The 23,038-nt window shown below is 41.2% G+C and overlaps 1 protein-coding gene across 1 annotated transcript in view; it reads right to left on the reverse strand.

Annotated features, from left to right (window-relative positions):
• zc3h3 (zinc finger CCCH-type containing 3) overlaps positions 1-23,038 on the reverse strand; it is a 102,753-nt gene that overhangs the window by 40,834 nt on the left and 38,881 nt on the right. Inside the window, exon 5 of the mRNA XM_048596174.1 lies at positions 21,443-21,574. Within this exon, the coding sequence (XP_048452131.1) occupies positions 21,443-21,574 (132 nt within the window). The remainder of the gene's footprint in view (positions 1-21,442; positions 21,575-23,038) is intronic.

Here is a 23,038-nt window from a genome sequence, read left to right on the forward strand (position 1 = left end):
GTGGTTAAGCTAAGTTGGGGGAGACATGCGTCATAGCTGGCAAAGGAAAGTCAGGGCTGGCAAGGGGCGTGTCATGGGACTGGAGGGTTTTGATCATATGGGGAGTATATCTGGTCTGGCATTGGACTGGGGGAAATCAGGGCTGCACGGGCAATGGGTGTGAGGGGGAGGTTTAAGAATGTTCCAGCCGCAGGGGAATTGCCCATCAGGATCTTTAATTTCCCAGGCAAATCCCATTAAAGCAGCTGTCTTCATGATTCCACAGGATCCTGATGTACAACTCCAGGCTGTGCTGCACCAACGATTATCTGACCAGTAAAATATCTAGGCCAACAGATCAAATACTTTTGGAATGATGAAAAGCTAGAAATAGTGGAGGTCCCGGGATTAAGGCCTAGGAGTCAGATCCATGTATCACTAACATGTCACGAACAGGTACAGAAAATAGTTGAGAAAGGTTATTGGATTGTAGGTCGTTATGTCTACAGGGTTAACATGGCACAACTTGCCTAACTGAAATAAGATAGTTCAAAATCGACCTCACTTTCGAAATTAAAGATTCCAACTTGTATTTACTCATTCAACAGTTATACAAGACCCTGGATTATCCACACATGGAAGCTCTGAGCACACCTTAAGAGGTTCAGAAGGACTACTGCCTAGAATTATAGACTGCACAGACCTGAAGTCCTAGTGTTAAATTAGGTGACATTACACAAAATAAGGTTAAATTAACTGGAATTTAGAAAATTAAGTATAGGCAATACAGAAAGCAATAAATCCTGAAGTATGAAGGAACAGTCCAGTCAAGGTGTTGAGTTGATTATGATTAGTGGCAGCCAACGCATGATGGCAACAAACTGCGTGTCTTCAAAATAGTCAAAGGGACTACCTTGGGGGAAAAAGAATTGAATTAAATGAGAGGTCTAGATGATGAAGATAGAGAATAACAGATAGCTCCCAGTGAGTCATTTCTATTGACGAGTTTAGACTGTTTACATAGACGAATGCGGAATAATGGCCATAGTCATAGTCAGGAACATTACAACAGGTTTTGGACTGTTGCATGGCATAATCAAATTTCAGAAGTGAGATGCAAGTTTCAATATAATACAGGGTTTCAATAGTTTAAATACTTATTAGTGAATTACCGGTTAGAACCTACTCATTAAAATTAGATAATATCTTCACAGCTACCAATTTGTGGCAACTGATTTAGTCAAAATCAGTTATTACTACATATAATTTTTTCATTTTTGTTGGTACTTTTAGGATTTAACTCCATAGTTCTACAAAAATTTAAATCAGAAGCCTGGATAAAAAATCTCAAATTCAATCATTATTAGGCTAAAGACTTGAAATTACTGCCTGAATATTTTTATGAAACATAGTTCACATTATTTTTACTTGGTTTAGGGATTTTTCAACAAGTTGGCTACCGTTTTTGCATGTAGCCAACATATGGACTTTTTACAGCGGCATTGATTGCTCACGCCTCTCTAAAGGAGTGTTCCTGAGTAGCTGATATTTAAGAAAAAGTAAGCCCTGCAGCCACAATGTCCTGTGGATGGGCCAAGGTGGTGGAGAGTGTAACCTGTGACCTCAGTGGGAGGAACTCTCATCCACTGAAGCTGCCAGCCAATTTCATTGTCCGGTTATAATTTCAGAAGACTAAAAAAATGTTATTTTATATCTGCCTGCCAATTCATATTAGGCCAATTCATATTCAGATTTGAAGTTTGATAGTATTTTACTTTTATTGATGTAAAAGTGGGTCGTGAAACTCCAATAAAAGAAACAGATGCTCATTGGCAACATCGGTTATATCAGTTTTGTCTTTTCTTCATAAGGAGCCTTTGCAGATTAGCAGTAAGGCAACATTTACAAAAGGAAAAATGCTCGAGACATATGTCCTGCAGAATGCAGAAGGAAAAACAGGACAGCAATTCACCACTTTTGAGGTCAACACATGGGTTCCTTTTCTTTACTATCGACATCTATCTCACAAACATTATAAGGAAGCAAGGGATCAGCTGCTATGACTGCTGATTATGTACAGCATGGAAACAGACCCTTTAGTCCAACTCGTCGATGCCCACTAGATATCCTATATAAATCCAGTCCCATTTGTCAGCATTTGGCCCATATCCCTCCAAACCTTTCCCACTCATATATCCATTCAGATGCCTTCTAAGTGCGGTAATTCTACCAGCCTCCATCACTTCCTCTGGCAGCTCATTCCAAACACGCACCACCCTCTGCGTGAAAAAGTTGCCCTTAGGTCCCTTTTAAATTTATGTTTAGATTCACACTGCTGCTTCTTTCATTAACTAATTAATATTGTTGCTAAGCCAAATTGCTCATCCAGTATCGGGACTATGAAGAATGGGACTAGCTCTAACTTCATCAACCTCCCTAAACACTATCTAAATTGAGTCAGAAGTTAGGAAATGTGGTGTTCTGCTTTATCCAGAGATCAATTGCCTCCTCCATATCCATACTTTATTCAAATGTCTGTTCCATCTCCAGTAACACCTACCCTTTCCAATCCTATATTATGTTTCCAATGCCAAAACCCTGGCCCACCATTTCAAAGTCTTATTATTGTAACATTAGTTGATCTAACTGTCCCAAACCTTTCTACTAGCTTTAAGTCACCTAAAAGATCCAACTCATGTGCTCGCAAACAAGGACACTCCCACAACCCCACTAACCTTTCCATCATTCAAGCTCTCACACTTTATTTTGATATTCTTATTCATGCCATAGCCTCATTCATCCAATCTTCATGATTACTTCCCATCTTTATCTTCTTATGCACATTCGGTGTACTAATGTACTTCAGGGAAGACAATGTGCCATTCTGACTTGATCTGACTGCATGTAAACGAGGCCTATAGCAGTGTGGTTGACTCTTGAATGTCCCCTGAATTAGTCTGCAAGTCACTCAGTTATATCAAAGTAACAAAGTCTAAAACATGGTGCAATTCCAAAAGGACTACCAAGGTACCAAAAATGACAGCAGGAAACACACTCTTATGGATCTTGCAAACTCCTCCATATCGACGTCTGTGCTAAAATTTGGACAGCAACCTCATAGAATACTCACAGACAGATGAATATCAGTCAAATATTATACGTAAAAATCTACAATTAACTTGGCGTTACTGAAAAGACAGATATACTACCAATATTTCTGACTTGCACTTATCAGAGTGATTCTAAGAGTATCTAGTGGAATCTTATACTGACATAGAGTATGGTGATATTTGTGGCTCAATCAGACGAGAAGTCTGGTAAAGTCAGTCATAACATCACAGCATCTTGGTCTACCTTTTGTGCTGTCGACAAGTGGCATGGTGACTTTAGCACGAGGCAGTAAGTTGCCAATGAAGGGAAATCATTGCTTGTTAAACACCCCCCTCCCAAAAAAAAAAGCCAGACATTGAGAAAACCCGATACAATAAAGAGTGGGTACCTGCAAATTCAGTTAATCTCTTGTTCCCAATGACCTCCATTTTGGATGCCAGACACCAACATCTCAGAGCACACTTCATGGATACTGGCTGTATGCACCCCAGGTCCAAAGATATGACATCTGATATATGCCAAACTTTAAGAACACCCATGGGACATCACCAATTTACATACTTTTGCACTTCAATGCTGCAGCACCAGCAACTATCATTGTAATGATGCAGCAAGAAGACTACACACTCCGGGATATGCACCAAACCCATAACTGGACCAGGCTAGATCTCCAATGCTTTTGCTTGCTGTCATTGTGCTCACTGGGTCTCTAAGCTTAACTGATGCTCCTAGAATCCATGCCTTGCTTTTTTGTGCTTTGTCCTTTAATTAGAGGTAGCAGGCTCAAATTACTTCTGTCGCACTTTTCCGTTCAGCACTGACTCAATGAAAGACAGCTCATCACGGTTGTCATTAGACAGCCAAGTCAAAAGGGAAAAGCCTCTGGTCAGGTGGTACCAATACAATAAGACAAGGACAATCTTCCATCTAAGATGTGTGGCCATGCGGAGGGTCCCTACACGCTGTCCATTATTTTTATTCACTCATGGACGTGGGTGTCGCTGGTTGGGCCAGCATTTATTGCCTACCCCTAGTTGCTCTCGAGATGGTGGTGGTAAGCTGCCTTCTTGAACTGCTGCAGTCCATGTGTTTTAGGTTGATCCATAATATCCTTTGGGAGGGACTTCCAGGATTTTGACCCAAAAGCAGTCAAGGAATGGTGATATATTTCCAATTCAGGATGGTGAGTGGCTTGGAGGGAAACTTGTTAGTAACTGCCACGTATCTACTGCCCTTGTCCTTCTAGATGCAAGTGGCTGTGGGTTTGGAAGGTACAGTCTAAGGATCTTTTGTGAGTTTCTGCAGAGCATCTAGTAGATAGTACACACTGCTATTACCGAGTGTTGTTGGAGGAGGGTGTGGATGCTTGTCGATGTGGTGTCAATCAAGGCTGCTTTATCCTGGAAGGCATCAAGCTTGAATTCTGTTGGAGCTGCACTCATCCAGGCATGTGGCAAGTATTCCATCACATTCCCGAGTTATGCCTTGTAGATGATGGACAGGCTTTGGGGGAATCAGGAGGTGAGTTACTTACCACAGTATTCCTGGCCTCTGACATACTCTTGTAGCCAGAGTTTATTTGGTGAATGCAGTTGAGTTTCTGGTCAACGGTAACCCCCAGAATGTTGTTAGTGGTGGATTTAGTGATGGCAATACCATTGAATGTCAAGAGGTGGTGGTTATATTGTCTCTTATGGAGATGGTCATTGCCTGACATTTGTATGGCAAATGATGTGTGATGCAATGACTTCCAGCTCTGGTTGTTATCGCTGTGCATGGACCTCAAAATTTCACATAGTGTCAAGAAAACTTAGAAGAATTGTAGGTTAAGAGCAGCATCAAATATCAGTCTAAAGCCACTGTCAGTCAGCTACTAGGGGTGTTCAGAATCTGGGCACTCTCTACATATGGGGTAAGGAGCTTAATGTCAGGCAGCACGCCACCTACCCTTACTCTTTCTGCTCTTTTGGGGCTGTTTACCTCCTGGAATGAGAGTGAGGCATGTCCTAAGGGAGATGAAAGTAGATGGCATAGCTGTTACTTTTGATATGGGTGGGAGTGGAAGTGATCTGAACGAGTCAGTAGGCAGCGCAGAGGGCATACAGGATTAGTGATGCTGGTGGTTGGGATAGAGTAGATGTGCAGTATTGGATGCAAAATATGACAATAGAATGAAGGAGGTCATTGACTTTCTTCCTACAGTACAGTGCATTTCTCCAGGTAGCTGGCTTAAAGCAGTCTCAGCTGGCAACCTTGCATTATGGGCTCGTGTCATGGCCTCTACTCTTGGTACAATGGAAAAAGAAAGTCTCACATGTGCACCATACCATTGAGTAGGAGCTCCAGCTCCCTGTCCATAAGGCAAGGCAGCCTGTCATGTCCAGGACAAATGTCAGGGACCGTGCAGGGCAGCTCCAGACTGATAATGGTTTCCGGGGTGCGTAGTGGGCTTTTAATGATGGCACAGACTCAGGGATATCAGTGAATTACAGGATATCCACAAAGTGGCAAACTGTGTCAAGAACAGCACGTGGTAAAATGAGGCTGGAATCGGATGCAACGGATGCCATGGAGCAGGGTAGGTAGTTAATGAGGCAATGTTGGTAACATAATGGCCTCATGGTGGCGATCTGTCCAAAAAATTCAACACAACTTGGACTAAGCCAGAAAAAACATAAGATTCAGCACTATAATTTCCAATTATCACAACCATTTATACCTCAGGTGAAAAGGGCTGCTGATTGGTTGGCAAGTCAACTCTGATGGCTGAGGCATTGCCATGCTAAAAGCATCGGAAAACTGTCAGCTCCATATGGCAATTCAAAAAAGATATGACTTGAAAACATTTCAGCTGTTTACAGAGAACACGTCTCTGAATAGAAATATATTTATCTTATAGAAGGTGTAAACAACATGTGTTCTGGGCAACACTTGCAGGACAGTTCCGAATGTGCTAATAGCTACAATTAGTTTAAGATGATCAGTCAAGCTTGAAATCTGGTTATACAGAAGTGCTAATGTGACATCCAATGATATGTAAGAACACGTTCTCTGCAAAGAAAGGAATGTGACAGACATGCAAAAATTTGAATTAACTGGGAGCTCAAGAAGTCTCCACTTCTCCTTTGCAATGCCTTGGCCAGACTTGCCAAGCATCCCCTTTCCTTTACAGCATACATTGTTGAGACTACTTGAAATTTGATACTCTTTTTTTCCCTTGATGGGCACATCATGAAGAGTGTTGGCAACATGTCTTCAGCGATATTCAATTTCTGTACTAGCAAGTGACTCTTAATTTGGTGCTTTTGCAGGTCATCATCGTTTTTACAAGATATTAGGGCACAAGTTTCTCAAAATTGCATTTCTTAGCTCACAGCATGATGAACACCTCTGATATCTTACTCTGTAATACAAGCCTCCAGAAGTTATCAGGTATCATTGACACTGGGAACATTTTGTAACGAGCAGCATAATAACACTGCTGTAACTGAAATATTATGAATGTTAAGGTTCAAAAGGATTTTTTTCCTTCAGTAACAATGTGTTCTAGTTAATTATAGACAAGAGTTCTGATAATCGAAGTACAGCAAAGGATTTCAAGAGTGTAGTCACGAATGGTCGTTTCCTTCCATTTATCTCCACAGAGGGATTTTCCCACCCTCTCTTTAAATCTACCAACATTTCTTATGATCATGCCTAAATACCTAATGCAAAAGACTCAGTAAGTTATGTTCTTAAGTTCTACATGCAAGTCTTGGGGACTTGCTCATTTTCTATCTCTATTTGGCAGTCTATTTTCCCCCAGTTGCATTTTCCTCCACATAATTTCTTATATATTCAGAGGATGTGGATTGTGCTGGCTGGGCTAGCATTTATTATATTTTTTGAGTTGCTCTTGAAAAAGTGGTCATGAGCTGCCTTCTTGAACAGCTATAGTCCATTTAGTGTTGGCGTAAGCAGAGTATTATAAGGGTGAGAGTTGCAGGATATTGCCTCAATGACAATGCATGAACAATATAGTTCCAAATCAGAATGGTGAGTGGCTTGAAGGGGCCTTTCAGATGGTGGGGATTCTCATACATCTCCTTCTAGGTGGCAGTGGTCATGGGTTGGAAAGTGCTATCTAAGGAGTCTTGGTGATTTTCTACAGTGGACCTTGTCGATGGCATGCACTGTTTCTACTTTACGTGGTGGTGGAGGGGTGAATATTTTGAGGATTGGAGCAAATCAAGCAGCAATTTGGCTTGGATAATGTCAAGCTTTTTGAGTGCTTTTGGTGCTGCACTCATCCAAGCAAATGGAGAGTATTCCATCACACTCCTGACTTGTGTCTTGGACAGGCTTTGGGGAGTCAAGAGGCGAGAGCGGCAGCGGCTCTGGGAGCATTGGGTGAACAGTTGCAGGAGCTATTGGATAAATACCTGAGGAGCGGGGTCAGTCAGAGCAGGATAGAGGTAATTCAGAGTGGCAGTGGAGCCGAATCCAGAGGTGGAGGTCCAGAGGTTACGTCATGACTCAAAAAAGTGAAGTACAAAAAATGAAGGAACCAGGTCTAGAGATTGGACGAGTAGCGTCAGGAGGGAGATCGTGTATAATTTTGTCATTGTAGTTAGTTGGGAATAGAGAGAAAGAAGGAAAGAAATTATTGAAGCCTTCACAGAGGGAACCTCTTTAGCCAGGCAAGGTTGCAGGAGAGAGGGGAACAGCCAATGTTGTTCCTTTGTATAAGAAGGACAACAGGTATAATCCAGGAAATTATACACCAGTGAGCCTTACATCAATTGGAGGGAAATTATTAGAAGATTCACAGGAAAGTTGGGTGAAGAAATGACACATGGAGTTTATAGGACAAGTCTGAGGTGATGTATTTTGGGAGGTCAAATGCAAGAGGAAAGTATACTGTAAATGGCCAGATTCTTAGGAGTATTGATATGCAGAGGAATCTTGGGGTCCAAGTCTGTAGCTCCCCAAAAGTGGCAACATAAGTAGATAAAGTGGTAAAGAAGGCATGTAGCATGCTTGCCGTCATCAGTTGGAGCAGTGATATAAAATTTGGCAGTCATGTTGCAACTATATAGGCTTTAATCAGTCCATATTTCAGGTACTGTGTACAATTCTGGTCAATGCGATATAAGTAGGATGTGGAGGCTTTTAAAAAGGTGCACAAGAGGTCTACTAGCTTGTTGCCTGGACTGGAGTGTATTAACTATAAAGAGAGGTTGGACAAATTTGGATTATTTTTGCTACAGCATTGGAGGCTGAGGGGCGACCTGATAGACGCATACAAAATTATGAGGGACGTGGATAGGGTGGAAAGTTGGGGTCTCTTTCCAAGGGTGGAAATGATAAGTATTAGGGAGCATCGGTTTAAGGTGAGAGGTGGAAAGTTTAAAGGAAAGTCTTTGTTTTAACACGAGGGTCGCAGATGCCTGGAATGCATTGTCAGACGAGATGGTAGAAGCAGATACAATAGCAAGGTTTAAGAAGCAATAGACAGGCTAATGAATAGGCAGAGAATCGAGGGATATGGACTATGTGCAGACAGATGGAATTAGTTTAGAATAGCTTCATCATCAGCAAAGACATTGTGGGCCGAAGAGCCTGTTCCTGTGCTGTACTGTTCTATGAGTAGCCTCTGACCTACTTGTGTAGCCTCAGTATTTATATGACTAGTCCAGTTCAGTTCATGGTCAGTGGTAACCTCTAGAAAGTTGATAGTGGGTGAATTTACTGGCGGTAATATCAAGGGGCAATGGTTTGGTTTTCGCTTGTAGGAGATGGTCATTTTCTAGCAGTTCTGTCCTGCCATTGTTGTTACTTGATAACCCAAGACTGGATAGACCAGGTTATAATTCAGGTCTTGCTACACTTGAACACAGTGTGCTTCAGTATCTGAGGAGCCACAAATGTTGCTGAACATTGTGTAATCATCAGCAATATACCAATTCTGGCCTTATGATGATAGGAAGGGCATGGACGAATGAGCTGAAGATGATTGGGCCTAGGGCATTACCCGAGGAAACTCCTGTGGTGTCATCCTTGAGCTGAGATGGCCGATCAACAATTGCAATTATCTTCCTTTGCGATAACAAGGTGTAGAGCTGGATGAACACAGCAGACTAAAGCAGCATCAGAGGAGCAGGAAAGCCGACGTTTCGGGCCTAGGCCCTTCTTCAGAAATTTCAGAAAAATCATTTCTGAAGAAGGGTCTAGGCCCGAAACATTGGCTTTCCTGCTCCTCTGATGCTGCTTGGCCTGCTGGGCTCATCCAGCTCTACACCTTGTTATCTCAGATTCTCTCGCATCTGCAGTTCCTACTATCTCTATCTTCCTTTGCGTTGGATTTGACTCCCAACTGTTTTCCTGCTGATTCCTATTGATACCAGCTTCGCTAGAGTTTCTTGATGCTAAACTCTTGTGAATTACAGCCTTGGTGAGAAGGGTAGTCACTCTCACCTCCTAGGTGGGAGTGCTGGGTAGATTCCCCCTAGTTTCACTACTTTTCTTCATTATTCTTGCATGCTGCTGGATCTGACTTGCAACATCAGAAAAAAAAATTCTTACTATTTGCTGGCAAGGCTGGTAGTTCTTTTCCTTTCTTAATTACCCTTAGTAAGTGGTGGGGCACCTTCTTGAACAGCTTGCAGCATTTTCTTTGATATGATCAACAGGCTTGCTGGATTACTTTGATGGGTTCTTGAGAATCAATCACATGTACATTACAAAGAAGTGTTGCGGTATTTTTCTTTGTCACATTCAATTATGTAGCATCAGCAATATAGTGTCAAACAGGGGAAAAAGATGTCGGTGTGACTTCCTTTGATGTATTTTGTGACATTACCATGGGACCTGTAGTTGGACATGTCTAGAGTGCTGTATCCTTTTATTCCATTTTACCAGGAAGACTGTGATCTGATTTCAAAAATTGGACCTGGAACAGCCAAACCTTTGCTTGGATTTTAAAACCTCCTTATCTGGCTTGTTGTCAAACTTAATCTGATAACAATACTAGCATGTGTTGTTTCATTCAAGATTCTATTACATAGTCTCTTGTAAGGAAAGCAAGCATATTTCTTCAACTAGTCTCCACACTGATCTTTCCAACCTTTATCATCCCCATTTCTTCAGCGAAATAAAATCTTTTCTACGTGACATCCAACAATAAGGGTGAAAATCAACATGCAAACCGGCCTTTATTTCCATTACTCCAAACCCAGAGTTCTCAATCTAGAAGTCAGGACTCTATATCAGAGATTGTTAAAGCATTTGACATGAATTAGAAGATTTCATTCAATTAAGAATCAACTATACAAATTTGATGACCCAAGTTTTTAATAAAGCAATATGTAAAATGATGTAGATAGGATCAGTCCTTGTGTAACTCCTACAAGTGAATACCTATTTAACAAATTACATCCATTAAAGAAGTCTATTACGTCTATGATTATCTGTGTAAATCCTCATTCGTACAAAGAGGCATCAATTCATATTTAACTAATGGATTTCACACCCACTTTCAAGCCAATATCTACTGTCAGCTGCTCCTGAAAGAGCATTTTTCTTGTGCAATAGTAATTTTTCTCCATAGCTCACATCTCTAAGTGCACACCACTCTTTCTCTGTCAGGTTGCAGTTGTAGCCTGACGCTTGGCTGATGGTGCATTTTACAGCATACGCAAGTCCCTTGGCAGATTCTTAGGTCTCCCAAACTCCAGTAAGACAAAGCAGTCAAGCTTGTTTTTTTTTTTGGATTTTTGTTGCTTATTTTAACATTTTGAGAAAGAAAATCCTGTAATGCAGTAGCAGCAGACAATTCTGCATGCCTCCCAAGTTAAATTTGAAAGAAAGCAAATGCATTGGAAACACACAAGTTAGTCAATATCTGAGGGAAATAAATCATACTCGAGGTACTTGGGCCCCAGCACTTTGATCCATCTCAGGGTTGTTTATTCTCTTAATTTCTGACTTGAAATGATAATTTTGAGTTGAGACGTTAGAATAATTTAAAATCTGTCACATAAAAATTACTCTCAACTAAGGAAACCCAGTTTTACTCAGCTTGTGTGTGTAGTGCAGTGGGGTTGCAGAGAATGGCTATTGAGCAATGCTAAAATATCACCCTATTTATTATGGAGTGTTTATAATACATTCTTTTACGAGCTGTGGGCGTCACCTCAAGGCTAACATTTGTTGCCCATCTCTCGATACCCTTGAACAGAGCAGCTTGTTTGGCCATTTCAATGGACAGTTACAAGCCAAACATAACGCTGTGGGTCTTCAGTCACAAGTAAGCTAGATTGTTCAGGATGGACTATTTCCTTCTGTGAAGGACATGAGTGAACCAAATGTGATTTTAAACAGTTGATTAGAGCCTGACCAGCCCCATTACACACACTAGGTTTCAATTCCAAATGTATTAGTTAAATATAAATTTCACCATCTAATATAGCAGGACTTGAACCCGCTTCCACAGAGCATTGCAACTCATCTAGTGACATTATGCTAACATCTCATATCTTCTCAGATTTAAATTAACTGTAGGAAAAGTTTCACTCTAAAAAAGCTGTGACAAATATAATTCAAGACTGCTAGATGACGCTACACACTCAACAAGTGGATAAATATTTAAATTTCCAGGAAAATCCCTATTATTTCCTTGTTTGCATGAAGCAAGATTTGGTTTATTTTGCATTCTGCTCAACTATCTTTCTCATTGATTCCATATTGGAGGGCTCAACAACTCCTTCCAACCACTAACTATGAAGCAGAATTAACACATGGGAGCTACTGAATTATACAGTCCAAAAGAAACTGCAGTTTATGAACAGGCTTTATCTTTATGAAGAAATTCGGAGGTCTAAATCATTGATTAAGCCAACAATGAGGTGATATGATTTTGATTTTGATGAGACAGTAGAAAATAGGAAGAAGGCAAAAATATCGAAAAGGCATTTGGGGACAAGCTGTACGTGGGCTTGGATAGTGAGCTACAGGTTGCACATTATGTTCAAAGTTTCACATCTTTGGGATAAGCCTTAATGGGGGTGGTGGTTTAGTCGAAGTTAGGCTCCAAATGTTGCAAACCTCTTGATTATACTGTTCTGTTTCCTTACCCAAAGCAATATTTTAAGGAAGGATACCTGTAATATCAGGATTTTGAACTTTGAGAGGGAGGCAATATGGGATCTCCCAGACAACTTAGAGAAGCAGGAATAGTAGTATGTCATTTAAATTTAGGTAGATAATTCTTTGAAATGTTCGTCACAGGTAGACACAGCAGTTAAGAAGGCGTTTAGCACGCTTGCCTTCATTGCTCAGACCTTTAAGTATTGGATTTGAGACGTCATGCTGAGATTGTACAGGACGTTGGTGAGGTCTCTTCTAGAGTACTGTATGCAGTTCTGTTCGCCCTGCTTTGAAAGGTTATTCTTAAATTGGAGAAGGTTCAGAAAAGATTTACCAGGTTGTTTCCAAGAATGGAGGGTTTCAGTTATAAAAATAGACTTGGAGTTTTTTCACTGGAGCATAGGAGGTTGAGGAGTGACTTTATAGAGGTTTAAAAAATCATGAGGGGCATAGATAAGTTAAATAGCAAGGGTCTTTTTCCTAGGGTGAGGGAGTTCAAAACTAAGAGACATATTTTTAAGGCGAGAAGAGAAAGTTTTAAAAAGGGTAAGAAGCAACTTTTTTTACACATGTAAAATGGTTAGCATGTGGAATGAATTGCCAGAGGAATGGCGGATGCAGGTATAGTTACAACACTTAAAAGACATTTGAATAAGTACATTAACAGGAAAGGTTTGGAGGGATATGGGCCAAATGCAGGCAAGTGGGACTAGTTTAATTTGGGAACATGGTCGGCGTGGACTAGTTGGACCAAAGGGTCTGTTTTCATGCTGTATGACTTTATATTTTGCTGCTCTTACTTAACAAATATATATTTTAAAAGCCTCAATACCACAGCCTTTAGGAGGATACAGTTCCAAATTTCCATCATCAAGGGAAAAAGTGCTTTCCGATTTCACTTCTAAATGGTCCAACTCTGACTAATATTATGCATGCTGATTCTCAAGATTGTTTCAATGCTTCTATCCTAATAAATCACTTTATCATTTGAAATACAACATATGATTATCTAAATTGAAGACAATGAAAATCAAGTTTATACAACCTGTCCTCATTAGGCCCTAATACAATCCTAGTAAATTCCTTCTAAGGTCAATCTGAATGCATTGTGGCAAAAAGACCTGACCAAGGTTCTTTACAACTAAAATATCATTTCCTTGATTCTGTATTCCAACCCTCCACCGAGATAAAGGCTAAGACATCTAGTAGATGCTTATGCTGTCTAGTGGAAGCTACTTACAATGATAGAGTGCCAAATAAACATTACGTTATATGACATCTCTCTTTACAAAATAGTGATTATATATTGATGGTTAATTTAGTCACACATGGTGTCATGATTTAGTAGCTCTGTAATATTTATTCTCCAACTGTGCCAGAGGAGTTCCTGGCAAAAATAGAGTAATGCTATGAAAAGTTATACCATAAAAATTGTGTTTTATCATTTGATTTATTGAAATGCAAACCTGGATTAAGATAAATTTGAAGGTAGGCAAAGGTTACAAAAAGTTGAGGGAGTGCTCCCCAAAATCCTGGCCCATTTTTATTCCTCAATTAAGATCATAAAAGAGGGTAGTCTGGTCATTATCATTACTGTTTGTAGGAGCTTGTTGGTTGCAAATTGGTTCCCATGTTTACTGTATCACAACAACAACTAGACTTTAAAAATTCTTCATTGGCTTAAAAAAAGTAAGCTGGGATGTAATGGAAGATACTAGATAGATGCAAGTCTTCCTTTTTTCATTCTTTATGGTGATGATTAGCCTTTGACCAGCATATGCGATCATTCGTGTTATAGCAATGATGGCTATTTTCTTGTTTGCTGACAAAAGTTGCAATTCAAATCAGTGATAAATTACAATGATACTTCACACGAAGAGGACATATATTTGAAATAGGCCTTTAAGTCATAAAAATAACCCCTTGCAATTCAAACTGTAAAAATGTATTTCAAAATCTGTTATGAAATACACTTCTGCAATTAAAGTGCACAAGGCTAGTAGTCTGAAACAATAACAGAAGAAGTAGCAAAATGTAAGTAGATCAGCTAATGCCTGAAAGGAAAAGATAGACTAATATTTCAGATGAGACACTACCCTAAAGAGACACTGATCTTGCGCCTTTTGATTCTACACTCAGCAGTCAAACTGTTGCCCAATAACATCAAGCAGCAATTCTGTTTCTACTCATTTTAAATAGGACACCTCAAAATTTTGGTGAAAGATCTGGGCCCACACCACAGGACTAACAGGGTGAATAGAAGAAGGTTGAAGAAACAAGAAATAATGATTAGGTGATATCAATCTCAAGGCTTTTAGGATCTGAAAAAAACTTAAAAAATAGGAGCTCATGAATATTGAATTTAGTGCTTGACATATTCCCTTCTCAGATTTTTTTTTGGGATTAGTTCAATTAAATGGCCACTATTGATTTCAATATAGTGAGGATGGGTTTTTGGAAGTTTGTAACATTTCAAGGAGAAACAAACCCAGGTCTATTGATAGAATTTAGACGAGAAATTTGCGATCACTTGTAAATGAGATTAGTAAATCAAAAGAATTGTGGATGCTGGAGATCTGCAACAAAAAGCAGAAATTGCTGGAGAAACTAAGCAGCATCTGTCAGGTGTGAAGCCTCGCTTAGAATCTGTTTGTGTTTTGGTTTGGAGTCAGACAGGTTTTATTTCTAAAGTAGGAATTTATAAAATGCCAATTGACTGCCTATAAATCGTGTGCTTTTTGAACAAAATAGAATGTATCTGCAAATACAAATTCACCTTGTAGATTCACATGTGTGTGAGAGCGAGAGTGAGTGAATGAATCAGTCAGTCGGGGGGGGGGGGGGGGGGGGGGGGAGTGTGTGCCCATGTGTTTGCCCATGTGTGTGCCCGTGTCCCTGTGTGTGTATCCGTGTCCCCATGTGTGTCTGTGTGCATGCGTGCACGCATGTGCAGCAGAGACAGAGCGTGTGTGTGCGCTTGAGAGACAGTATGTGTATAAGAGAGGATCTTACGAGTGTGTGTGCGCGCACGCGTGTGAGAGAGACTGTGCATGAGCGAGGATCTGTGCAAGTGTGTGCGCATGTATGTGTGAAAGAGAGTGTATAGTGTGGTGGGGTCACCTGGAGTGCGATATGAACCCAAGATCCCAGTTGAGGTTGTCCTCATGGATACCGAGCTTGGCTATCAGTCTTTGCTCGGCGACTGTGTTGTTGTGTATCCTGAAGTCCACCTTGGAGGATGTTTACCTGAAGATCCAAGGCTGAATGTCCTTGACCGCTGAAGTAATTCCCTTCTGGGAGGGAACATCCCTTTCTGGCAATTGTTGCGCAGTGTCCATTCATCTGTTGTTGTAGCGTCTGCATGGTTTTGCCACTATACCATGCCTTGGGGTACCCTTGTCTACAGCATATGAGATAGGCAACGTTGGCTAAGTCACAAGTATCTGCTGGGCACGTAATGGGTGGTGTTCCCACGTGATGGTCGTGTCCATGTCGAAAATCTGACATGTCTTACAGAGGTTGCCATTACATGGTTGTACAGTGTTGTGATCAATGTTGTCCTGAACGCTGGGTAGTTTGCTGCTAACAATGGTCTGTTTAAGGCTTGGTGGTTGTTTGAAGGCAAGAAGTGGAGGCTTGGGGAAGATCTTGGTGAGGTGCTCATCGTCATCAATGATGTGTTGAAGGCTACGAAGAAGATGGCACAGTTTTTCCATTCCCGGGAAGTACTGGGCGACGAAGGGTACCCTATCGGATGTATCCTGTGTCTGTCTTCTGAGGAAGTCATTACGGTTTTCGCTGTGGTACGTCAGAACTGGGGATCGATGAGTTGAGCATCACATCCTATTCCTATGAGGGCGTACTTCAACACCTTCAGGTGTCTGTTTCGTTCCCCCTCCTCATCCAAGCAGATCCTGTGTATGCGTAGGGCTTGTCTGTAGGGGGTGGTTGTTTTAATCTGTTTAGGGTGGGAGCTAGAGAAGTGCAGCATTGTGAGGTTATCTGTGGGCTTGTGGTAGAGTGAGGTGCGGGTGTCCACCCTTGATAGAGATGCATGTGTCCAAGAATGAGACTGATTCTGAAGAGAGTCCATGATAAGTCTGATGGTGGGATGAAACTTGTTGATATTGCTATGCAGTTGTTTCAGTGATTCCTCGCCTTGAGTCCATAGGAAGAAAATGTCATCAATGTATCTGGTCTATAGAATTAGTTGGAGGTTCTGTGCAGCAAAGAAGTCTTGTTCGAACCTGTGCATGAAAATGTTGGCATATTGGGGAGCAAATCTGGTCCCCATGGCTGTTCCGTGTGTCTGGATGAAGAACTGGTTGTCGAAAGTGAAGAAGTTGTGGTCAAAGATGAAACGGATGAATTGTAGGATGGTGTCTGGAGATTGGCAGTTGATGGTATTGAGTACTGAGGCTATTGTGGCGATGCCGTCATCGTAGGGGATGCTGGTGTAGAGTGCCAAAATGTCCATTGTGACGAAGAATGTTCCTGGATCAATTGGTCTGTGGGTGTTGAGTTTCTGCAAGAAATCTGTAGCGTCACGACAGAAGCTGGGGGGTTCCCTGTACAATGGGATTCAAATGCTCTCGACATAGCCAGAGAGGTTCTCACACAGGGTCCCATTGCCTGATATGATGGGACGTCCAGCTACAACCAACACTATACATCAAATACGTTGAAGACATTTTCTTCTTTTGGATTCACGGCGAGGAATCACTGAAATAACTACATAGCAATATCAACAAGGTTCATCCCACCATCAGACTTACCATGGACTACTCTTTAGAATCATATTCATTCTTGGACACACGCATCTTCATCAGGAATGCACACCTCAATACCTCACTCTACCACAAGCCTACAGATAACCTCACGATGCTGTATTTCTCTAGCTCCCAACAAAAACCTCCCAAGCCATCCCCTATGGACAAGCCCTACGTATACATAGAATCTGCTCGGATGAGGAGGAATGAGACAGACACCTGAAGGTGTTGAAGGCCACCCTCATAAGAACAGGATATGATGCTCAACTCATCAATCATGAGTTCCAATATGCCTTGGAAAAAACCATAATGACCTCCTCAGAAGACAGACACAGGATACATCCGATAGGGTACCCTTTGTCGCCCAGTACTTCCTGGGAGTGGAGAAACTGTGCCATGTTCTTCGCAGCCTTCAACACATTATCGATGACGATGAGCACCTCGTCAAAATCTTTCCCACACCTCCACTTCTTGCCTTTAAACAACCACCAAACCTTAAACCATTGTTAGCAGCAAACTATCCAGCCTTCAGGACAATATCGACCACAACATTATACAACCCTGTTATGGCAATCTCCGCAAGACATGTCAGATCTTCAACATAGAACACCAACCACCACGTGCACGGCAGTTACTTTCGTGATTCGGCTGACGTTGTCCATCTCGTACGCTGCAGGCAAGAATTCCCCAAGGCACAGTATATTGGCAAAAACAAGGAAGAAACTATGATAACAGATGAATGGACACCGCACAACAATTGCCAAACAGGGATGTTCTCTCCGAGTGGGGGAACACTTCAACGGTCAAGGACAATCAGCCTCGGATCTTCAGATAAACGTTCACCAAGACAGACTTCGGGATACACAACAACTCAAAGTTGCCGAGCAGAGATTAATAGCCAAGCTCAGTACCCATGAGGATTGCCTCAAATGGGATCTTGGGTTCATGACGCACTCCAGGTGACCTAACCACACTGTACACTCTCACACATACTCTTACACACACACATACACACGTGAATCTATGAGTGAATTTGTACTTGCAGATAAATTCCTACTTTAGAAATAAAACCTGTCTGACTCCAAACCAAAACACAAACAGATTCTAAAAAAGGCCTCACACTGTACATGCATTGTCTGAACTAAAATGTCACCTCTTGTGTGCACAGATAAACCTTTAGTTCTCTTAAGATAGTGACTTCAAAGGAATTCAGGGATTTACATATACATATTAATCAGTTAAAACCTTCTAACTGAATAAAGATTTAACAACATCTTAGGTTTGTTAGTACATCCTCATCAGTAGTATAGCCCTTTGATCTTTTACTTATAAATTCTGTGTCTGATACTACCTCTCTCACTAACACCTGAAGAAGGAGTAAGACCCTGAAAGCTTGTGTTTCCAAATAAACCTGTTGGACTATAACATGGTGTTGTGTGATTTCTGACCTTCTATAACTAGGCCAGCTCTGTTTCCATCCTACCAGCTCACTGTGGTTCCCATGTGACTGCACCTTTGAATCAGCCTGCCACAAGGCACTTTGTCAAAGGCCTTGCTAATGTCCGTATAGTCAATATCTGCCACCCTGCCTTCCTCAATCAACTTTGTCACTTCCTCAAAAAAACTCAATCAAGTTTGTTAGATACAAACTTTCCCACACAAAGTCATGCTGCCTATTGCTAATAAGTCAATTTTTCCAAATGTGAGTAAATTCTATCCATAAGAATCTTCTCTAATAATTTCTCCACGACTGACATAAGGCTCACTGGCTTGTAAATTCCCGGATTATCCCTGTTGGCCTTCTTTAACAAAGAAACAATGCTGGCTATTCTCCAGTCCTCTGGGATCTCTCCTATGACTAAAGGGGATAACAATAGTATACAATTAAAAATGGCATACAATTAATAACTTTTCATTTGATACAGAGAATTCTGATAATTCTCTGGGGTGTCTTAACAGCAGTTTAGCACCATGCTTGTAACTGAAGTCAGCACTTTTGGCATTATTTAGAGAATATTATTTAACCTGCTGAAGGCCTAAAGTAGTGTTTTGGCTCCTTCAGAAAACTCATGAATGATCAGCATTTCTGGATATATATTCATAAACTAGTTTTAATTCTCTAGGGGTGTGGGGTGTCTATCAAGTTATTATTTTTTCACCACCTCCTATTTAACTGCACAATTATTAAAAATAGTAGTCAGCATTTGTATTCCAAAGTGCAAGATGGTAATATATCAAGTCGATTGTCACAGATCTTTAAACGCAGATTTCAAAATAAGCAACTTTCCCCTCTGTAACTATTCCAGTGGTGAGGAAAGAAAAATCTTGTACTTCTGTTGTATGTTTCAAGATCTCGGAATGTCCCAAAGCACTTTACATCCAAAGATGAACCTGCCAATGAATCATAACTCAAAACAGAATGCAAAAAGTTATTAGGAAAGCACAAATCTTCAGACAAAAAAAGTTTAAAGAGCCAAGGCATCAACAGGTCCTCTGCTATGGCCCTCATACACATTGGCCCAGAATGTAAATACAGATGAACAGTAAGCCCAATAATCTCTCTTTAACCAATTAAATTTTTGATCGAGACAGAGATAGGTAGACAGACAAAAAGGATTGTAAAGAAAGAAAAAGGGTGAATTAGATTCAAATCAAATACTTAATGAGAAATATAAAGGCAAATAAATTTGATTAGGAGGGAATAAAAAGGAGACAGGAATGAAAAATTGTAAACATTATTCATTTTGACTTGATTTATTACTGTCACGAGGTACAGTGAAAAGTGTTGTCTTACACGCTTTACAGGCAGATCGTACTATGTGAGGGCATCAGGGTAACAGAACAGAGTGCAGGACACAATGTTGCAGCTGTCGATTATAAAGATTGTGAACATTATAAAGATTTCCAAGTAATTTAGGTTCAAAAATGAGACTGTGCAGCTTTAACTATTTATCTTTGGGTTGGAGAATGAAAGACTTGTTTCAGGAGTATAAATCTCATCATTGAAAGGGGCAGAATCTGATAAAGCTCTGATCAAAGTGGGCTATAGTAAGAAGTGTGGCAAAATCATGCAACTAGTCTAACATGGTCAGTCTCAACATCAAGAGCAACTTGCTGCATTTTTTACGCAACTATCAGACATTGAGGTGACATTCTTTCTAGGCAACAATGAGATGCCTATTAAGGAGGCTCATTGCTTATTCACAACCTTATTAACTGCCTATCTCATTAATATTCATCTTATCTTACCAAACCTGCCAAGCAAACATATTGCTGAGAATTCTTGATTTGGAAATCATACCTGGTGACTTCAACTCACTGCATACTCCAAAGGATCTCCATGTCGGACACCGGACGCCAGGCGCTAATATCTCAGGACGTGCTCCCTGGATACTGGACACACACCCACACCCATGTCCACAGAAAATGGCATCAGACATGTGTCAGCATCCAAGAACCACATGGAATCACTTAATCCTGTCTACAACTTGTTGCATATGCTGTTTGGCACATAAACAGGCCTCTGTTGTAGACTCACCAGGCTGATACCTCATATTTTGGTATGCCTGATGCTACTCTTGGCATGCCCTCCAGCACTCTTCATTCAGAAAAGGAATAAGCAAAGAAATATAAGTTAGAATGCCAGTACACCTAAGCAGTGGTTTGATCATGTAGGACTGAGCTGTATTCTCCTCACAATTGTCTCTCCCAGACATCTGCATTTATTAGGAAAATTTAAAGTTGGGGTGCATGGGGACGGGGATCGTAGGAAGAGGGAAGTGGTAACTGACGGCCATAATACCAAAAACACAACAGAATAAAACACATTTTATCGCAACAAAATCATCCAAAATTTACACTCCTGTGAATTTCCACTAACATCTAGACAAGATATTTCAACAGCAGCTCTACAACGTTAACCCTACATCATAATCAAGGTACTCAGTACCACCTGTATTCCATGGAGGATGGAACTAGAGTCATTGTGTTTCATAGGGTATTAAATCACCAATCTGTACCAGTCATTTCAACAGAAACGAAGGTTAAATAACTGCTGAAGAACAAAGGAAGATGAACAGTACAATGGGTTAAGCACATTGCCCTTTCATCTTTAGTACCTAGATCTGAATCAAGCAGACACTGATCGGAGCTCCCTTTGAGTATGCTAGTATAAAAAAATTTTGCTCCAAGTAAGTTTCAGCCTGATGCGTAAAGCTAGGGAGCTTTAATTAGTATCCAATATTGCTATGTATGAAGCTTGATGTGTCTAAAATAAGACAGTGCTGGCAACATTAACATCCCTCAATCTAATGAATACTAAATTTATCATTCATGCAAAATAGACTCGAGAGTAGTAACAGCAAATTTTGAAACACATTCTCCTTTAAACAAACACAAAGCAAACGTATTAATAACAAAACAGTACTGATAATAAACTTTCCCTCCTATTAATATACCTTTGCTCCCAATGGGCAGTATCCTTTCAGGAAATCACGGCAAACTTCAGCCTTCCTAGACACATACACGTGGCTGTAAGGGCAGTTGTTATTATTGCAGATCCCTCGGAGGTAATAAGAGCAAACTGGCATCTATAATGCAAACAGAAAACAACACATTGAATATTTATGAGCTAGACATTCCAGAAATCAAAATAAAGGAGAAACAGTAATCTGCAAACAATCAACTAGTCCAAATTCAAGTTGCTCAAAATGATCTGCTTGCAATTTCAATTATTTCTCAGTTCCCCTTAAGTGAATGCTGTCCCGTAGGACCTGAAAGTTCCAGTATTTTTATTGAACATCTGCATAGATGCATTATCCACCAACTAACAATTGCTTGTATTTGCTGTAACCTGTTTGCTGGAATGCAGGTAGTCTGGTGCTACACTATTAATCAATCCAGTGTTGCAGAATATAGAGCACAGCTTTTACAGATTTAAGTGCATATTGGTAACGTTGCCTTAGAACTGTTCTGGGATCATTGCTTTCTTACAATCTGCTACGGGCAATCTGCGCCCTTACTTTGCTACACAACTTATCGAGGACCAATTTCACAGTGTGTAAAAAGTAAAGAGCCTGTATCCACAATTCTCATGTTTCTGTAAAAAGTATACACAGTTCAGTACAAATATAGACTAACAGGAGGCTGAAAGAACAGCAAGCCAGGCAATACTTGGAGGAAAGGAGAAGTCAACACTTTGGGTTTTACACTGCTTCAGGACTGAATGTGGGGACGGGGAGAGCTATAGATAAAGGAGAGGAAAGGGGTTACGGAATGGTGGACACTGGTAGTAGGTATGACCTGGTTGGTCGACGGGAGGGATGAATCCAGTTGATAGCTGGGAGGGAGGGTCAGTAGGTGGAATGGAAGGGAGGAGGTGGGGCTGGAAAGGGAACCTGGGAAGAAGGATGGATGGAAAGGTTATTTGAAATTAGAGAACTCAATGAGTCCTCCAGGCTGTACAGTGCCCAGGCGGAAAACAAGGTGTGTTGTTCCTCATATTTGCATTCTGAATCACTGCAACACTGGAGCAGGCCGAGGACTGACATGTCAGAGGGGATTGGCAGTGGCGGGGTTTGGTGGTGGTGGTTGGCGCAGTTGAAATGAGCGGCGACCGGGAGGTTAGGCTGGCCATTGCGGGACAGGCGAATATGCTCAGTGAAACGGTCTCACCGATGTAGGGAAGACCATATCGGGAGGACCAAATGCAGTAGACTAGGAGGAGGAGATGCAGGTGAAGCTCTGTTCAGGGTCCTGGATGGAGACGAGGGAGATGGTGTGTGAGCAGGTACAGATATCACTTGTTTAACACTCCTATTGTGTTCCTGTCCTGAACCCTCATTGTGAGAAAGGGCCCAGAGGAGGGTCAGTGAAAGGAAGGACAGGTGCATGAGGAAACATAGCAAGGGAGGGAGCAAATCAGGAGGAAGTTGGCAAGCACGATGGTTGGGGGGGGGGGGGGGGGGGGGGGGAAAAAATGGGGGGGGGGGGACGCGGGGAAGGGAAAAAAAGGGTGAGGGGACGGGGGAGGGGGGGAGGGGGGGGGGGGAAGG

Source organism: Rhincodon typus, chromosome 4, assembly GCF_021869965.1.
Source record: "Rhincodon typus isolate 14 chromosome 4, sRhiTyp1.1, whole genome shotgun sequence".
NCBI classification, from domain to species: domain Eukaryota; kingdom Metazoa; phylum Chordata; class Chondrichthyes; order Orectolobiformes; family Rhincodontidae; genus Rhincodon; species Rhincodon typus.